At 31.3% G+C, this 19,478-nt stretch overlaps 2 protein-coding genes, 1 long non-coding RNA gene and 4 pseudogenes across 5 annotated transcripts; 3 read left to right on the top strand and 4 right to left on the bottom strand.

The window, feature by feature from the left end:
* Positions 1-113: 113 nt before the first annotated feature.
* Positions 114-1,953, bottom strand: LOC104751869 (uncharacterized; annotated as a pseudogene). Its single transcript, XR_015595182.1, has 7 exons — positions 1,745-1,953; positions 1,440-1,623; positions 1,164-1,324; positions 905-1,057; positions 605-794; positions 417-450; positions 114-302 (listed from the first exon to the last, which is right to left on the bottom strand). The product of XR_015595182.1 is annotated as an uncharacterized LOC104751869 (transcript).
* A 670-nt stretch (positions 1,954-2,623) lies between these two features.
* On the bottom strand, positions 2,624-5,130 carry LOC104703972 (uncharacterized). Its single transcript, XM_087463637.1, has 8 exons — positions 5,086-5,130; positions 4,021-4,074; positions 3,886-3,915; positions 3,741-3,807; positions 3,293-3,612; positions 3,060-3,194; positions 2,727-2,948; positions 2,624-2,635 (listed from the first exon to the last, which is right to left on the bottom strand). Exons 1-8 carry the CDS (start codon positions 5,128-5,130, stop codon positions 2,624-2,626), a joined length of 885 nt encoding a protein of 294 aa, XP_087319763.1.
* Positions 5,131-11,419: 6,289 nt separating this feature from the next.
* LOC147949510 (uncharacterized) lies at positions 11,420-13,083 on the bottom strand. Its single transcript, XR_015595180.1, has 3 exons — positions 12,065-13,083; positions 11,766-11,913; positions 11,420-11,674 (listed from the first exon to the last, which is right to left on the bottom strand). It is a non-coding gene; the product is annotated as an uncharacterized LOC147949510 (long non-coding RNA).
* A 1,118-nt stretch (positions 13,084-14,201) lies between these two features.
* On the top strand, positions 14,202-15,590 carry LOC104703962 (eukaryotic initiation factor 4A-III homolog pseudogene; annotated as a pseudogene). Its single transcript, XR_015595179.1, has 2 exons — positions 14,202-14,557; positions 14,670-15,590. The product of XR_015595179.1 is annotated as a eukaryotic initiation factor 4A-III homolog pseudogene (transcript).
* Positions 14,241-15,235, top strand: LOC147949509 (eukaryotic initiation factor 4A-III homolog pseudogene; annotated as a pseudogene).
* A 290-nt stretch (positions 15,591-15,880) lies between the features above and the next one.
* LOC109131130 (F-box/kelch-repeat protein At4g23580 pseudogene) lies at positions 15,881-17,032 on the bottom strand (annotated as a pseudogene).
* LOC147949508 (MATH domain and coiled-coil domain-containing protein At2g42470-like) lies at positions 17,031-17,515 on the top strand. The gene is made up of 2 exons (XM_087463635.1): positions 17,031-17,048; positions 17,132-17,515. The coding sequence occupies exons 1-2, from the start codon at positions 17,031-17,033 to the stop codon at positions 17,513-17,515; spliced, it is 402 nt and encodes a 133-aa protein (XP_087319761.1).
* The last annotated feature ends 1,963 nt before the right edge of the window (positions 17,516-19,478 follow it).

Genomic DNA, 19,478 nt, shown 5'->3' with positions numbered 1-19,478 from the left:
AGGGAAAAAAAGAAAAGCACTTTCATCAAGTAAACTACTATTATAGCCTTTTTTGGGTTCAAAACAACATACCAGGTTGCATACATGTAGAAGAAAACATCCATGAAAGAGAGTTTTTCCATAGGCTAAGGCATATTATCCTCATTACGCCAATTTGATTATAAATAGTTAAATCATATCTCACGTTCAGTCAACATAACTTTCTCATATTATTATTACAAAGAACAATTCTGCCATAATATCTAACAACACCCCAAACACTACTTTCGCACAGCCATTGAATAATACATCCCTATGCCAATCTGCAAAAATGATGAACGGGAATAGAACATATTCAAAGAGATACAAGAGGAAATAACCAAGTAAAAGAACAGTAAAGGAAGAGATGCATCAGAGTAAACGACTGGTATATGTACCTTTTTTGTGTCTTGGCAGTTCCAACGCATTTGACTGACAAAAAAAACAATTAAATTTTTACCATTACAAAAGAGTCAAATGAAACATATATAGGATCATCATACCAAAAAAAACTGGCCTAATTAATGATCTATATATAGAGATGATTACTTAAGCCCATTGAGAAAGAAGGGAGATTGTAAAATACCATTTTGTTTGGGTTTAGGTCTGATTAATATGTACTGATCGTCATCCTTATAATAGTAGTAGACACTAGTTTGGAAGAGCTTCGGCAGGTTGTCGTAAGGATCTCTAACCTCAAAGGTGATGAAAAACATTAACCCAGAACACATGTAATAGTTGGCTTTGACAATATTGAGAAATTCATATTCTGTAAACTGTGTGTATAAAAAAAAAACCAAAATTTTGGTTAGCAGAGAGATCAAACTAACTAGTATTTATCTATAAACAAGGGCAAAGAAAGACAAAGAGAAGTTAAAAAGCAGACCCATTCATTGTTGTACTTGTTAAGGGACTTTTGAGACAGCCTCTTGAGTAACTCCCTAGTGGTTTCTGGGGCCAAAGCAAACTCGGTACTGTCTAAATCGACAGGTCGGTAATTGAAAACAGAGCGGAACTGAGTGAAATCGATATCGAAGCCCTAATTACAACAACACATAGAATTGACTAATCAACAAATCTCAAAAAATGGAAGTGATGAATAGAAAAAAAGGACAAGAAGAAGAAGAAGAAGAAGAAGCCAGAACCTAGCTCTTCCTGACTTGTCTTCTCATCAAAACATACTCTTGCCGTGTCGTGTACTTAGGCTCTTTCTTCTCGTCCCATCTAATATCCGGAGGAATCAGATACCTTGGAAAAGAACCAAACTCATAATCCAGAGACACAGGTGCCAGCAATCCAGACCTACCTGAGAGACAAAAGCTTTTATCAGAGTCAGGGCGTGGCTATACACAAAATCCGTATCGATTGCGACTATACACACGATACCCTAAAGCTTAATCAAACTAAACTTGGATTCGTACCGTCTATGTCAACCTCCTCCATCGCTCCTCACGGATCAAAGTTGTTTTTTTTGCCTTGCGTTGAAGAAGAGGAGCCCTAATTTCCAAATTTTCCCCCTCTATCCTCCGGAAACTTCGAGATAAAATCAACACATTTCTATCTTAAAATTTTGGGCCCATTTGTTTGCGCAAAATATTTTGGGCCCTTAAAAAGCGAAAAGTGAAAAAGATGAAAAGTAAGCCCAACATTCTTGTTTACATATTCTCGTGTTCAGTAAATCATGTATAACACAACACATCTGCTTCCTGTTACACTCTTTACTTACATTCAAGAAGATCCAACCAGAGAATGAGAAGCAGCATCAAGGAAAGAGAGAGGCCAAATTAAGCTCACCGGAGAAAAAAATGAAAGAAGAAGAAAAACAGCTCGGTTACGTTAGATGTTCATGTTCTTGAGAGCAAATTCCGATAAGATTTGAAAGATTTGGGTCGACATTTTGATAGTTCTAGATATAACTTGTTGCACGAAAGTCATAACAAATAACGTTTATGCTTAGTTTCCAGTTTTCAACTTTTCCGAGTAAGAAAGGCCAAATAAAAGGTGGATATAACATACATAGGACGTGTCAGCGAAGCGACGAAGCCGTTTGAGACATCATCAGAAACGCTTAACCTTAGCTGCCACGTCCTTGACTTGGCTTGTTGTTGTGTAAGAATCATCTATTCTGTCAAACCTAAAAGTTTTAGTCTAAGCTTAATTTATATTTGAACTGCTTTCTTTTTTCTGCTAGAAGTTACCAGATCTATGTGAGCATAATATCATTGTTTGTTATACTTCATGATTGATGACATATAGAAAACTAATAAAGGTCGATCGGAACTGATAGTAACAACATTAATTATTTACTAGCTAGATGATCTCCATAACTTAAATTAAGTAGCGGACTCATTAGCTGTAAATTCTTTACTACATTAATTAACTGACTAAACAAACATTTTTACCACATAGTCTTTAAAATAATCTCAATCACAAAAGTGTGACACATGTTTTTTTTGTTGGAAAGAAAGACTTAAAAACATGTATTCTATTTTCTTTAGTCGATAGCTGCATAAAATATCTTTATTTATCTACTGCTTTAACATTTATTTTATTTTCTTTAGTCGATAGCTGCATAACATATCTTTATTTATCTACTGCTTTTCCTTTAGGCCAGAATCTGCATAAAATAGAACCAAAACCGAGGATACTTAGATACATAATTTATAAAAAAAATACAAATTCAGACTATAACAAGTGTCGGTTCATACCTCTGGGTAGATATAGGCATTGATTAGAGATGGTTCTTCCTTTTCTTGGCTGCACTGTCTAATTAATCTCCCAAATCCATCTTTCCCCCACTCCAGACCGTACGAATTTTGAAACTCCCAGTAATGGACACCGTCTGATGTTGTTCCGTAACCCGTCAATAGAACCATATGGTCTCTTAAGGCCTTTCTCCCACTCTTAGGATATCCTTTGTGGACTTCATCCTTTTAATTCAATTATAATAAATGGAAATTAAATTTGTTAGAGTGTTTAAGTAAATCATCATATTAATAAAAAATGAAGCTCATTTCACTTTAGTATATTTTATTACTTACCCCTTTAAATAGCTTAAAGTCATTTGCTACTGCTATACTCACGGCAATTGGACCTTTCTGTAGCAACTCTATTAACTTCCTTTCATCCACGTCCTTTACGACATGCAAATTTCTGATCTTGAATACCTTTTTATCCTGAAAATTTAAAACTAATATTATATATCTGAGTAAAAACACAGAACTATCATTATATATATATATATATATATATATATATATATATATTTAGTAACCTTCATTTTTCCAAAACATGGATCGGCTTTGGCTTTTTCCACCTTAGAGCTCTTTTTCTTGTTTTTCGATTTTGAATTTGAGCAAGAGCTCCCTTCGCTTTCAGTTTCAATAATACAAGTACAATCTTCTTCCTGAATCATCCCTTCATTTGTTAGAAAATCTTTTAGATTTTCCAAATTTTTAAGTAAGCCGTCGGGATTTTTCCCCTTCACGCCAACGAACAAATGTCGGGCAGAAAGTGAGAGAAGTGACTCCGTTTGTTCATGGATGTATAAATGGGATGAAATCATTCGACTTGTTGAAATAGTCCAACAATATTCTGTCAATCAAAAATAAATAAAATATCATATAATATATGCATATTACGAGAATCGATATGATGAGTGAGTTCAAAAGTTCATCGAGCTAAATGTAGTGTTTCTTACGTTGATTTCCTTGATCGACTACTTCCCTTAACGATTTTCTTTTCACATTTCTCCAACTCATTTGTTTTTTTACATCCTTCTGGAATATCCTACAATCAAAACAACAAACATAGATATAAGAATTGTACATAAACACAAAATTATATATTAAAACACAGATTTTTTACCTCAGGATAGTCAGATCTAGATGAACCCACCTATTTTATTATCAAAAAAAATAATAAGCATTAGTAGTGAGCTACTTCTTTTTATTTTCTTAGTTAGTAAGGAGGATTTTACTATTTAACTTATAAATAAATTACCGTTTTCTTTTTTCCTTTAGCCCTTTGTCTTCGATCTCCCATTGTAAACAATTTCTGAAATTTGTAGAAGGACACAAATTAGCATTCAGACTATCATAAATTACTAAAAGTTTTTAATATGAATATAAACTAGAAAATTACTATCATGAAGATATCTTCCAAGCTTTGTTGAAAAAAAATTTGCTAAATAGCAAAAGAAGAGTGGGAAATTCTTATTATAAATCATAAGCAACAGAGAATTTTGATTCATGTGTAAACATCTCAGGCTATTCATGCAACAATCGCTATGATTCTGGTGTATCCAATTAAAGGAACATACGAATCGGAATTTATCAATCATCTCGTGGGTTACTCTCAAAACATTTGTATAGGTTTCATTGTAGTGTCTGTAATATATCTACTTCCTTTTTATACGTACTCTATGAAGACAGAAAAGAAAAAAGGTGTTAACTTCACAAAAATCATTTGAGTTTGGTTATTTGTATAAGAAGTAAAAAAAAATATGAGATTGAAGACAGAGAGACAAAATGTTATATAAATTGAAAATGGTTTAATACATCAGATGTAATCAATGATATATTACACTTCATTTCATTATGCAATAAACGAGAGATAAAGAATCAATCAAGAATTAAACGTAATAAACAGAATGAATCAAAGAAAATTCACAAAAAATCTAGTATCCTTAATTACAAAGCTATCAGATCATAACTCATTAAGCTTCTTTAGCAATCATCACAAACATCAAAGAAATTTAGGTGCACAAGTGCAAAATATTTGAGACATTTACAAGGATAAAAGAAAATCTAAAAAGAAAGAGAAGAGAAATGACCTGATGAAGGCAAGAGAAGAAAGCTGAAAATTTTGAAGAGAGGAAGTTGTGGTTTTAAGGAGAGCAGAAGGGTTCGATTTACACATGTGAGACCCACATATTTTTCACCCAAACTCTCCAAAATATTTTTTAATAATATCAGTTTTATGATTCACTGCAAGTAAACCATACTATTTTTTTTTTCAAATACTATAGATACATCCTTTTTAATCAACTAAAATACCACTACGCACTCTATGCATATCTACACCATAAAAATACACTGTCAATGGCTCCATGCTACTACATGACCGTCATATATCCCAACACATAATTAAAGTTCCCGTTTTTATAACGGTAATTATATATTTTATAATGTAGTAACCAAGTTTTATGCAAAGTAATTAAGATATGCATATATGATAATACTTCTTTAGAAACTTAACACTAATATATACTACACAGCCGGTCTTTTAATTAATTTTTATAACTATCATAGACTAGAAAGAAATGAAATACACCGGGTTAAATTTTACATAAAACTTGGTTACTACATTATAAAATATTATAAGTATTTTGTATAGTAGCCCATCAAGTGTATTTGCTTGGGACCAATACGAGGTTTGTAATGGTAATAAAGAAAACGTCATACAGGATAGATTCGGATTCATCCAAGAATAATGTTTGGCATTCATCCAAGGATATAAATCTTTGCGTTTCATAATAAACAGTATAACATAAACAGTATAACGTGACAATATAAAATAAAAATAAACACTCAAACAGTATAACAAACAGATAAAATAATAAGAGGTAACATATTCGGTATTTTTTTTATTCATCAAAGATTCAAAATAGCTCTCTCACATGGCTTTCGTACAAAACAAAATGGTTTTAGGGGAAAATACACCACCATGTCCTACATATAACTACCCATATTATGAATCTTAAAATTTTAAATTATCCTTATTATTGAATTTCTTATAATTTATAGTTTTCCTCATCTGCACGACTCACTGTCAAGAAAATGACGCTCATTTGACAAATATCAAAGGTTAAATCTGAGTAAGAGGTATGAAAAGCTACCATTCTTGACCGTAAGTTATTTTACCACTTTTCCTCTTTTAGAATCATTTGTCTTCCAAAGCGTTTATAACATTCAATTCGTAGAAACTAATTCAATTGATTATCTTCTTTCAAATAACAGTTATAACAATTATTTATTCAAATAATTCAGTTTGAAAAATAAATAAGATATGCTTTTGGTAAGAATATGGTGGAATACACATTTTCAGAATTTAAGAAAATTAAAACCATTATAATAATATAAAAACTTTTTAACGTGAAATGCCACATATGGTCCAATGTTCTTTGTTTGAAAAATGCCAAACATGTATTGCTAGAAGGAAAAATGGAAAAAGAACATACAGACGCACCGCATTTGTTCCATGCAACATTGCTACGTACTATGTGATTGACATATCCCGTTAAACACTGGGAGTGTGGCCAATCAATAATAAAAAGTCTTCATTTTTTATTAAATGATGATTAATCTTCGGTTAAGCTGGAGTATTCGGTCTTCTCAATGACTAGTTAATAAGTTACGAACTGGCTACCTTATACATCAGAAAGAAATGGAATAGATATTTTGGAGCAACCGAAGATTAATCAACTAAACTATTATATTTTTTTGGGACCAATACGAGGTTGGTAATGGTTGTAGTATTTTCATGGGATTCATCCGAGAAGAGTACGTAGTAGTATATGTTTGGCAAAGAAAACCCCACACATTTGCATCATAATTATTTCAATGCTTTTTAATAATTTTCCAATAGACGAAAAAAAATAATTATCCAATAATATTATTCTTAGTTTCTTACTGGTTGTCTTTTACTATTATCCAACAATATTATTAGTGTTTGTTTATTTTTCCTCTTTGATTGCAATCGCTCATCATTATTTTTGTCAGCTTACTCTTAAATATTTAAACCACTAATTTAACAACGCCACTTATTTAATGACGCTTATCTAGTAAGCAACTAGTAAGTAACAAATTATATAACTTATCAGAATTCAGACCTTAGTAAAAATATATTTGTGATATTTGTGATATTTTGATAATTGTGATATTTTGAATCTAACTCCACACACGATTCAATACTGGTACAAAAAAAGGTCCTTTTCGAAAATGAATTTGCTAATAAATATCTGCTTTGGGTGAATTGATTTGGACTTCAACATAATATATTTTAATAGTCTACAGTCATATTATTGCATTGACTTAAATCAGTGGTATTTAAACTAAACCAAACAATTTTAATTTTGAAGATAGTTGGTGAAAACTATATATAAATTAAAGTGTGTCATCTGTCAATCAAATGGTCAAGATGAACTATCGGATACAGAAAGAAATAAGAATGCCAATTTAAGAGAAGAAACAAAACAAAGAATGGGTTTGACACTGGATTACAATGTGAATGATCAGAACATATTATACGATATAATTTTATATTAAACACCCTAGCATGAATTTTAGTACTTTTTAGTAGTAAAAATACTAATTATTTAGTACTCCTTCCATTTCAAAATATATGATGCTTTAGTGAAAACAGGCATATTAACAAATAATTACTTTTAAAAAGTTTAACCAATTATAAACAAGTCTGCTTAATATAAAATATAAATTTAATATAAAAGTTGTATAGAAAGTTGGAAACATCATATATTATGAAACATAAATACTTCTCTAAATATCTTATATTATGAAACAGAGGGAGTATAATTTAAAACCATGGGGTATAGCTGTGTTGTGTGCCTTGTATTTAAAAAGGAAATTCTTCTACTAAGAAAAAAAACTAGTATTCACTTTGTATTAATATTTTGTTTGCATTTCTCTCTTAAATTACGTCACTTTCTAGTTGAGGGTTTGCTTTAGCGCGTACACAAACACGCTTATTCACTCTGGCACCATTTGAGGAAAGTTTTTTTTACAGAAAAACATTCAAAGATTACTAAAAATGGTCATTTTTAATGTAACGATAATAAATATTTGTCTAGCTAAATTAAGTCTTTGTTTTACTTTATCATTTGATCATTGTAGAAAAGACTTACCAAATCAAATTAAGTCCAAATCGCTCACTCGCATATACAAAACTTTGCATTAATTATTCAGAAATAATGCAACTTCCTCGTAGTAACACCATTTTTTGGTTATTCTTATATTCTCTTTATTTAAATAAGAAATTGAAGGTTTTGGACTTTTAGGTCTTAAATCTTAACATTCCAACAACAAACTAAAATATGAAAAAATTGTGATTTCTAGATTTTCTTTATTTAAATAAGAATTTAAAGGTTTTGTGTCTTAAATGTTAAATCTTAACATCCCAACAACAAACTATATCATATAAAATTAATTTCTTCTTTTTATTTATCACTACTATCAGATTCCGAATTTATAAATATAATAAGTTTTAACATACGTAAATAAAAAACACAACAGGTAGCTAAATGAACTGCTATAAGTTTTGTTTTTCTTTTCATTATTATTACTTTGTTGTTTTGATAAAAGGTTAACTATATAATGCATGAGTAAGATAATTGTTAATTACAACCCATCCCACGCATTGTTTTCGGGGTTAGCCTGTTTACATTTTAACCAAGTAAAAAACCACATAACAAGAACAATTTTTTTTCCGTCAAAAACAAGAACAATTAAATCCATAGAAGTGAAGTGATAGAACCATATTTTGCTTTATTTGAGGTCAAAAAGTGAAAAAGTTGTTTCCGTCGGCCTCGATGTACAACCAAAGTTGATCATTGCTTCGTCGAACCAAAGTCAATTCATTCTTGTCACATTGCTTCGTTTATTGATGAGTTTTGTATCTTCGGACCTTCGGTCGATCATTTCAGTTGGCCAAATACTAACTGTCTTAATCGTTTCTACTCTAAAATGTCGATCCAATTTCCCATAAAAAGTTAACCATCAATCAAGCTAGCAAAATTTTGAGACATCATTGTGGTTTCAGATCTGCTATAGTGCTACTGAGATGCGGACATTAGTTTTTTTGTTTCAACTTTTGTTAATATATATATATATATATATATATATATATATTCGTCTTTTGTAAATTGGAAGTTCAAATTATTGACTCAATTTCTCTCTCTCTCTAGAAACTTATGGTTTATTAAACCAATAAGTTATTGATTTGATATTGGTTTTCTATGGTTCTAAATTCTAATCTTTAATATATTTTTCTTATCAAAAGTTACCTTTCAATCTATATTTATTTTGCATGATGTACATATATTTTTGGGATTTGACAAATAGATAAATGGAGTGACCAATATAATTATACGTGTTGACACGTGTGATTTCTATTTGAGAAGGTGATATTCAAGAGCCGATGGAAAAGAAGTATACTTATCGCCCAAAATTAATTTCCCGTTATTTTACTAGGATGCCGGCCGTACCGTACAGGAAAATGAAAACTTAAAATTGTTAATTTCACATTTTTTACGTAATTTTTTAACTGTATAATATAAAAGACATAAATAATGATTAAGATGAGTTAACCAATTTAGTTAAATAAAATATTTGTTATACTAGGTTTTAATCCACGATACACCGCGGACAATTTTAATTAACAAAATTGTGCTTAAATTATTTGTATATTGATTACATAAAATTATATATAAGTTTACTTAGTTGTAAGTACCAACTCTTTTTAAAAAATATGTTTGGGAAATGTATAGTAGTATTTATTTTATTTGTTTTTTTGTAACATTAAGTTATACTTGTTTTTTTTATATAGTTTTAAAATAAATTGTAAATAATATAAAATTTGGTTTTGTATTATTATAATTACACATCAATAGTGTGAATTAAAACAATTTTTTTTGTTATGAGTAATTAACATTGGCTTATTTAATTATTAGTAATGAAGTTGTGTGTACACGGTGTTTTGACGGGTTTTAAACAGTGACACAACTCGGAAAATTGGATATTTGGTTGTTTTTTTTATGGTACCTTAAGCTGAAAACTTTTTGCTATTGCTTCTATTCCTTTCCATTTTTAGTTAGATATGTATTAAAAAAATTAGAATGTTTGAATATCCTATGTAAGTTTATTTATAAACAGATTTCCCAAATAAAAGAAGATGGGCTACGTATGCACTAAATATAGTTGGGCTTCTGTAAGCCTAGTAATTATACATATGTTGATGGTTAAACTAAAAAAGCAAATAAAAAAAGGCTAGGCTAGAAAAAAGAAAATTGCAAACAACATATTTCGTTCTTGTTGCTTTCCGTGGCGTCTTTCATAGAATTTTTTCTGTTTAGTCAATAATCAGTTGTTCCACTAAATTATTGTTTATATACTTATATACTCTCACAAAATCTGTTAAGATCTTGAGGAACACATACCTACTGGCTCCAAATTATTTTTTTGGGCCAGATCTAGTTCTAATTAATCAATTTTAGAAAACATGACATGGAATTCGTAATTGAATTCAATGGTTTCGGTAAGTGGGTTCGAATTTCTTTTTAGTTTGATGTCGATCTAAATTTTCTTTGTTTGTAACGACTTGTTTCCATTTTCGCAATCGCATATAGAGAGGATGAAGAACTGATTCTGAAGAAGTTTTATTGTGCAGTAATAATGTTTGTTTCGAAACTCTTATGTGAGAAATAGTTAATTTGGCTATTATTTTTTAGCATATTTCGCTGAGAGTTAGTTAGGAAATCTTTTTGGATTACGTTTGATAGAAAGAAAAAGAACATAAAAGTTTTTTATTGATGAAATTAAGCGAGATAGCGAGAAAAACTATAACTTTTAAAAAACAAATAGGTAGATAACAAATAGGTAGATGGATTGTGATCCGTAATATTTTATTCTTCTAATAAACTTGTAGCCAAACATGCTTCCTTGTATGAGTCGAAAGTCACACCATTGTATGTCCTCAAACTTTCATCACTTGTTGGTCCCTTGATATACCTTAAGAGGAGTTTCAAATATATATCACCATCAGTCTCACTTGAAACATATGTTGTCCTTTGAATCTTCATGCTGCTTTGCCTTCTATGGAATTTCTTTTATTTGGGATTCCAATAATAAAAAAAAGAGCGGATTATCTCCTATGAAATGTGTTTGATGAGTAGCTCTACTACACTGTACTTATATATACTATTCTAAAATTTAGGATTTCTTTGGTTAACCTTTGGAAGGTTTTGGTTATTAACTAAATCATATGCCGATATTTACGATAGTAATGTACCATAAATAAGGCTATATTTAAGTATACCAAACCAATGTGATTCTGCAAATCAAAACCTTTTCCAAACTCATAAACTTTGCTGATTTTGTGTTATTTGATAAGATGTCTTCTTATAAGTTTATCATGTCAGTAATTTGTTCAGTTATGGTAATCTTTTTTTTGTTTAATGTAAATTTATGGTATTATAATTATTATTTACTAACCTTTAACTGTTATTTATAAGATGTATTTTAAATTTTTTTAATTCTGTTTATTATGCACTAATACTATATCTTCCTTATTTACAGATTTAGTGGGCATAATTTTAGTTGTGGATTAAGCACTAAAGAGGATAATTTTCGGATCTGCAACATGAAAGGTTAGTTTATTTCGAATTGTGCTAGTTTACCTGGTCATTGGAATCAGCTGGAATCTCCTCTTCTTTTTCAGTTGTATCATTTGACAGCACCCTAGACACCTTATAGGTATCCATTCCATTAAAGAGATTTTCATGACCAACACATATCAGATACTGCTATGTTTTCCCCACCAAGTTCTTAATAGAATTAGGCAAAGCTTCAGGATCATCAATCTGTGAATTGAAGTAGTCACGTTAATAGTTAGTAATGTAGTGTCGGTGAAACGGTTTGATTGTTGTATTCACGTGTAGTTTAGAAAATAACCTCATCCCATGACCCATCAGGAAGATTGCTTACAGGACAGCCAACAATGTCAGAAGCCATACTATCAAAAACCATCAATTTCATCTGGCCAATCTGATCCATCACGTTAACATGTAGCTTGTACCTTTAAAAGCAGTATAGCATTCACCTGGAACCATATAATTTTCGAAACGATTCATAGAATCCTTCTTAACATAAGCATGAATCTTTGTTCCTTGAAATAATGTGTAGTTATGAGTTGACATTCTCCAATTTTATAGTAAACAGGTTGTTGAGGAAAAGATTGCAGATTAACTTACTTGTACATTAGCGAGGACCATGTCAAAGGTCTCTCCAAAAGCAGTGGTGTAAGTTTTTCAAGTGTGAAGGACTCGGACTTGCACTCTCCAGGATGTCTTGTAGGGCTTCACATCATTGAGATAAGCAATTGCTTGCGCCATTAAGAAATACAAAAATGACTTTGAGTTTTTCTATTGAGTTTTCGAAATTGATTGCTGTGATGAAATTATAATGACAATAGAATAGATTTATTTATATTGAAGTTGGTAACATAGCGTTTCGTTGTGATTGAGTTGTGCGAATCTTAAATGGAAAGTACAAAATCTTTTTATTCAAATTTGTTTTGATTTTATGATATCAAATTAGGTATGTTCAATTTTATTTGCGCTTTTTTAGTAATTATGCTACTATGGAATTAGTTAATTGAGACCCTGATCATAAGTTGATTGGAGAATTAATATTTCAAATTTCAATGATTTGCGTAAATTGATATGAACTGATTTTTACATTTAATGCCATGAAAACCATCTATCAACTAATTAGAATATTGGTATTTTTGCAGGTGAGTAAGGCCCAATATGTATACTAGTATTATGAAACGATAGTGAAGCCCAAAATAATAAAAAAAAAATACCCAAGTCAATGGATATGAATTGATCATCGGGTGGGTATTCGGATAAAGACGTGGACCCTACAGATAAAATTGATTTATTGTTTTTTAAGTCAATTTTGTCCTTCTTAATTTCAATAAAGTGTCTCATTTATTAATAATTCAGTAGAAATTTGAGTAAATAGATCACGGATTTTGGACATTCTCCAATTTGTACTTCTCTTTTAATTATAAGAAGATATATAAAAATGAAAAATAGATTCAGTGACAATAAGAATAATGTTAAAGATATATAAATTTAGGTGTACTGAATCCTATTCAGATAATCAATTTTGAAAGATATTCACATAGAATAAAATTTAAATCATTATTCTATCAAAATTTATAAAAAAAATAATAAGAGAATCAGGGAGAAAGAGCTCATAGCTGCAATTGCAACCAACCAAATTGACTAAAAAGATAAATCTATAAAAATTTAGAAATCACAATTAATTACCTAAATTAATACTTGAAAGAGATGATCAATACAATTAGATGGAAAACGACACCAAACAAAAGTTAGATGAATGAATCAATAAATAAAACAATCCAAATTTTTTTAACAAAAATGAGTGAATTAATGTTGATTAATAAATTGAAAGAAAATCATACTCATAATTTGTAAATTTGGAGGTATTAAACAATAGTCAAATAACAAAAACTCTTTTCAAGGTCCATAATATGTATAGTCAAAGGGTGAGATCATTAATAATACTCAAAGAACAAAAAATCTTTTCAAAATCCATAAAAATCTATAAATATATAAAAACAAAGAGTGTGAAAACAAAGAGGTTTGAAACAAAAAGGTGTGAAAACTAACAAGTGCATCCATTGGAAGCTAGGGGTACGACGAAAAACACAATTGTTGAATCAAAAAATTGCAAATTTATATAAATAAACAGGTATAAAACAAAAGTGTGTGAAAACTAACGAGTGCCAACATGGAAAATTGGGGGTGCAACGATGAAACACAATTGTTGGACCGAAACATTGCAACTTTTGAGATCATTAACAAAGGTTTTAAGAGGTGTGATGTTTGAAAGATGGGGTGAGATAAAAAGACATTAATAATTTGCAACTGTTGGAGTCATTAATAATTTTAAACCGTTAGATGGAAAAGTAGAACTAATCTCATCCGTTGGATTAAAATTGACACAAAAAAGTGGGTTTGCTATTATATATAGATTTCATTAATTTTTTTAATAATTAGTTGTATTATTAATTTAATATAAAGAAATATTAATCTCATTATATAGATACTATATCTTAAATCCTAATTATGGTTTTTTTTTCTTAAAGACAACCCGATCTATTTATCACCTATGGAGTCGGTCTAAAGATAAATTAAAGATGGTCTAATGAAGCGTGTCTCGCACGTAATGTGCTATTGTTTTGGTGTCTTTCCTAACATTTTTTTATAGGAAAAGGGTGTTGGATTTTTGCTATATAAACGTGACTTCGGTGTGTTGTTAGACCTCACAACTTTTTTAAATTTTATTGGAATACAATCAAAAGAGCTTCTCAACTAAAAAGGTAGAGATTTATATATGGCGACAGCGAACGTGGCTAATCCTGGCCGTGGCGACCGTAGGAGAGGCGGTGGAGAAAGAGATGACGACAAGTCGGTCTTCAAGACGACCACAGGGGTTGAGGCCGTCGCGAATTTCGAAGACATGGGAATTAACGAGAACGTTCTTCGTGGTCTCTACGAGTACGGTTCCGAGAAGCCATCGGCCATTCAGCAGAGGGCTGTCATGCCGATTCTCAAAGGGCGAGATGTTATTGCTCAAGCCCATTCCGGTACGGGAAAGACCTCTATGATTGCCCTCTCCGTCTGCCAAGTCGTTGACACTTCGTCTAGAGAGTATGTTTATGTTTCCTTTTCCTTTGCTGGCATACCCTAATTCCAATTTTTAACTTTTCTGCCAAGTTATCTTATTTAATTATTCTCATCTATTTGTTACTTTTGGTTGCAGGGTTCAGGCCTTGGTATTATCCCCAACCAGAGAGCTAGCTTCACAAACAGCGAAGACGATACAAGCTATAGGATTACACGCCAATATCCATGCACATGCATGCATCGGTGGGAAGAGCGTTGGAGAAGACATCAGGAGGCTGGAGCATGGTGTCCAGGTTGTGTCTGGGACACCTGGTCGTGTCTGTGACATGATAAAGAGGAGAAGTCTACGCTCCAGAGCTATTACTATTCTGATTCTTGACGAATCAGATGAGATGCTGAGTAGAGGATTCAAGGACCAGATCTATGATGTTTACAGATATCTTCCACCGGACCTCCAGGTTTGCTTGGTTTCTGCAACTCTTCCTCGGGAGATTTTGGAGATGACAAGCAAGTTCATGACGGATCCAGTGAAGGTACTTGTGAAGCGTGATGAGTTGACTCTTGATGGAATCAAACAATATTTTATTGCTGTCGAGAAGGAGCAGTGGAAATTTGAAACACTCTGTGATCTTTTCGACACACTTACCATTACTCAAGCTGTTATCTTCTGCAATACAAAACGAAAAAGGTGGACTGGCTTAGTGAGAGTATGAGGAGTAGCAACTTTACTGTCTCATCAATGCATGGGGACATGCCACAGAAGGAGAGAGACGAGATCATGAATCAGTTTCGGGGAGGTCACAGTCGCATATTGATCACAACAGATGTATGGGCACGTGGGATCGACGTGCATCAAATTTCTCTTGTCATCAATTATGATCTCCCTAACAACCGTGAGCTCTACATTCATCGTATCGGACGGTCTGGTCGTTTCGGGCGTAAGGGTGTTGGAGTCAACTTTGTTAAAAACGACGATATCAAGATTCTCCGGGATATTGAGCAGTACTACAGTACCCAAATTGACGAGATGCCAAATAATATAGCTGACCTTATGTAGTAGACTTTTTTTTTTTTTTTTTTTTGTGCTCTGCTTGAGAAATTATCTTATAAGCGTTATTTATGATCCTTATCTAATTTGTCTCACTTTCAAGCGTTATTTATGATCCTTTAGAGTTTGTGTTACACATAATTCACTTTCTGGTATATGGTTTAATGACTTAAAAAGGATCATCTCGACCATACATAGCGGTTAGAAAAAGGATCATTCATGAAAGAAGAAAAAAAAAATGAAAACAAAAGTGATCATATTCCTTAATGATTAACATAATCATGCATGACTCATATCCATCAGATGGTAGTAGCAAGCGCTAAACTATATGGCTTATTGGTTGTAGACACAACGCCTGACCATTCTACCACTCCCCAAATCTCTTGTTTATCGCGTTTTTCAATCGCAATTTCCGCACACCAGAATCTTGTCTCTTTACGGTTGTCAACAAACACATGCTCTTCCCACAGAAGAGCCATTTTCCCACGATAATCCACCATTTTAGCCAGAGAGAATCTTGTTAAACTAGGCAATCCTACAAAACCCTTCAAAGTTTTCCATACTCTATCATTGAAGTCATACCAATTGATCCTGCTATCATTATAACGGTAGAAGACGTTCTCTATCACACAATAACATGAATACCGACAATCACGCCAACTATCCTTTAGAAGTATGTCTGCCGCTCTCCATCTACCTTTGTGCACCTTGTACATCACATGCTTGTAGAAACATTTCACAAAGAAAGTTCCTTCATACACTGCGGTTAAGTACTTAGAGCCTCCAAATATCTCCTTGCTAGGGATCTGAAAAAACTCCCACGTTTGGGTCTTGGTATAAAAAACCTCCATCCAATTCGTCAAATCAAGATCTTTGGAACCTCCTGGTACATAAATTTTCCCATCAAGGACGCAAGCAGAGTGGAGGAACTCACGGGACATCCGCATAGGTATAGGTGGTGCCTCACGCCATGTGTCAGAGTGGAACTCACCGTCCACACGCATAGGTGGTGCCTCACGCCATGTGTGAGAACGACAATCCATGACCATGACGCTAGACGAAGCGTTATCATTCACTAATCCTCCAATAGCGTAGATGTTAGGACCAACCATTACAGCATCCGACCACAATGCAGATGGAGAATTAGGAGATGAAATCGGGACCAGCGTCTTTGTGGAGTTGATTGGTTCCCGAGAGAGAGTGAACCAACGTAGTGGCTGAGTGCCGCTATGTAGCCGTAAGCAAACATAAAGACAACACTCGGTGCGCCCTAGGAGGGTTCGGGTCTGATAAAGTTCCGTTGAAGCAAGGAGAGAGCGGAATCTCTTGGAGACTAAAGAGAGAATTGGGTAATACAATCTTGAGACGCGGGCTAAGCAGTTATATACCAAATCAATAGGAAGCATCAGAATTGTCATCCGTCGTCGTCGTCGTGGCTCTTCTTTATTCATGGCGGCTGTGGAAGGTGTTCTCAATAGAAACACCGAACTTTTGTTGATGATTCCCCTTTTTGATGATTAACATCTAACATCTTTCTCTCGTTGACACAGGTTACTTCAGCGACTCACCTTTTACAGGATCACCCGGACATTGCAGTAAATTTCATACCAAAGATCCCATTGGTGAAGACAGCGTACATGAGTGCCCCCCTCGGTCTTATCGAGACATTTAACAAGCCTCCAGAAAGCTTCACCGAGACTGAGCTAAAGAAAGCTAAGATGGAGTTGAATGAGCTAACAAGAGCCGGGTTTAAGCTAGACTGGTTGGGTAAAAAGCTTGATGATGAGCTTTCTTTTGATGACAAGGATCAGAAAGCAAATGCTGACGATGGGGATCCACTAGAGGACTGGTTCAAGGTTGTTGTTCACTCTTGGAATGATTGGAAAGTAAGAGTGGGATTCTCTCATCTTGATCCTAATAAAAAAATCGACTAAGCTGTCAAATTCATGGCGCCAATATGTCTTTAATGTATCTATATAAAATAACCGGAAAGTTACCCACGCAATGCGTGGGTTATAAAATCAAATATTTTGTATGTAAAATAAAATTTTATTAAATTATATATGAAATGTTTATGATATCTTATTATATAAACCTTAGTTTCTAAAGTTAGTAATTCATATAATCATGACATGTGTCAAGTATATCAATAATATTTTGACATGTGTAAAAAGAAATTTTATTTAATAGTTATAGGTAAATTAAACAATTATATATATAAAAAGATTATAATTAATATTTTTGAAAAGTATATAAAACCAAAAGTAATATATCATATCACTAATTCTATTAGGAAAGTTATCTATTAAATTACTAATTTCAATAGGAAAATATGTGCAATTAATAAGGAAAATATTTGCAATTTAATTACGATTATTATTTATTATAATCATATAGTAAAAAGAAATTAATACAGAAAAGTGATTAAAGTATAAAAAGGTTTAATGTGTTAAAATTAGTGATTAACCTAATATAAGAAAAATAAGATAATTAAAATTAAAAATTAAAATAATTTTCTTAAGTTTTCAATTGGTGAATGATTTGATAGCTTTATTTAATATTATGTTATTATATAAACATTGGTTTTCAAAGTTAGTAATTCATGTGATCGCGATACTTTTCAATTTTAACAATTAAAGATTTTGTTATGTGTTATACAAACATATTTGTAAATTATAAGAAATTAAAAAATTAAGCAATTTAATAACTATAAAAATATAGTTCATATATGTATATAAAAAACAATACTAATTTTAATTTTAAATTACTAATTTATAAAAAAAAGAATTAAGAAAGTTATACAATTAACTACTATAATAATACCATAATTAAATAAATTATACTGTCAATTATTAATACTAACAGAAAAAGGATTGTAGATACTCACCTTTACATAAACAAATAATTTTCTCAAAATAACGTCTTTGAATTTTTGATTAATTTATGATAATGTTAGTATAGTTTTATTTTAAATTAGTTGGACAAGTAGTAAAACTATTACGTATAAGATTACAAAATATGAGACAAATATTTTTAAGATATTGTTATTTTTTCAAATATGAGATAAAAATTAGTTTTCAGTTTTTTTTTTAAGAATTATGTTTTATTAATTTTTTTAAAAAAAATATTAAGTAAGGAATAAATTTGAACTTTTTTTTGATATGAAAATTAGAAATGTTACTCATTGGGATTGAGTGCATAAAATTAAAATCTAATTTTATTATCATGATAATATACAAAAAAAATATATTGCAAGATGGAGTGTGTGAATTCTAACTCCAGTTTTTTTTTAATCAAATAAAATAAAAGTAATAGTTTGAATACAATTTAAAATTTCACATATTTTTCTTATATATGCGTTAATACGCGGGCCTAATCTAGTTATTTATATATATGCCTTGAAAAGAATTTAAACACATACATTTATAAGTTTATAATTATGAAGTGTGTTAAAAGAATGATAATTTTCACATATTGTATAAAAATAAGTTTTGGTTTTAAATGTAGCAAATCATTTATAAATTCTAAAAATACTAAAATAGCATCTTCCTTTTAATTTTTACTCTAAATACTAAACTATATCTCTTCAAAATTATACCCTAAATGTAAAATATAAAATTCAAACTAAAAAAATATAGATAACCATTAGAAATGGTGGAAGTTTTTTTCGGCATAATGACGGATGGAGTAAGTGTTACCGGAAAATAGACATGAGGTATGATTGGCAACTCAAACAATACCAATGCGATATAAAAGTAGTTTTGCTTTTTTGTACAGGTTAATCTACTATAATTTATACCATTTTTTATGATTGACATATGTCTATGATGAAAGTATTGAGGTTACAATATGTGTATATATGCATTACACGGTAAATTAGGCTCAATCTTTTTATCA

The sequence above is a fragment of the Camelina sativa genome, chromosome 1 (genome assembly GCF_030686135.1).
Source record: "Camelina sativa cultivar CO46 ecotype springtype chromosome 1, ASM3068613v1".
NCBI classification, from domain to species: domain Eukaryota; kingdom Viridiplantae; phylum Streptophyta; class Magnoliopsida; order Brassicales; family Brassicaceae; genus Camelina; species Camelina sativa.
The sequence above is the reverse complement of the archived record's forward strand: the minus strand, read 5'-3'. Positions and strand labels throughout refer to the sequence as shown.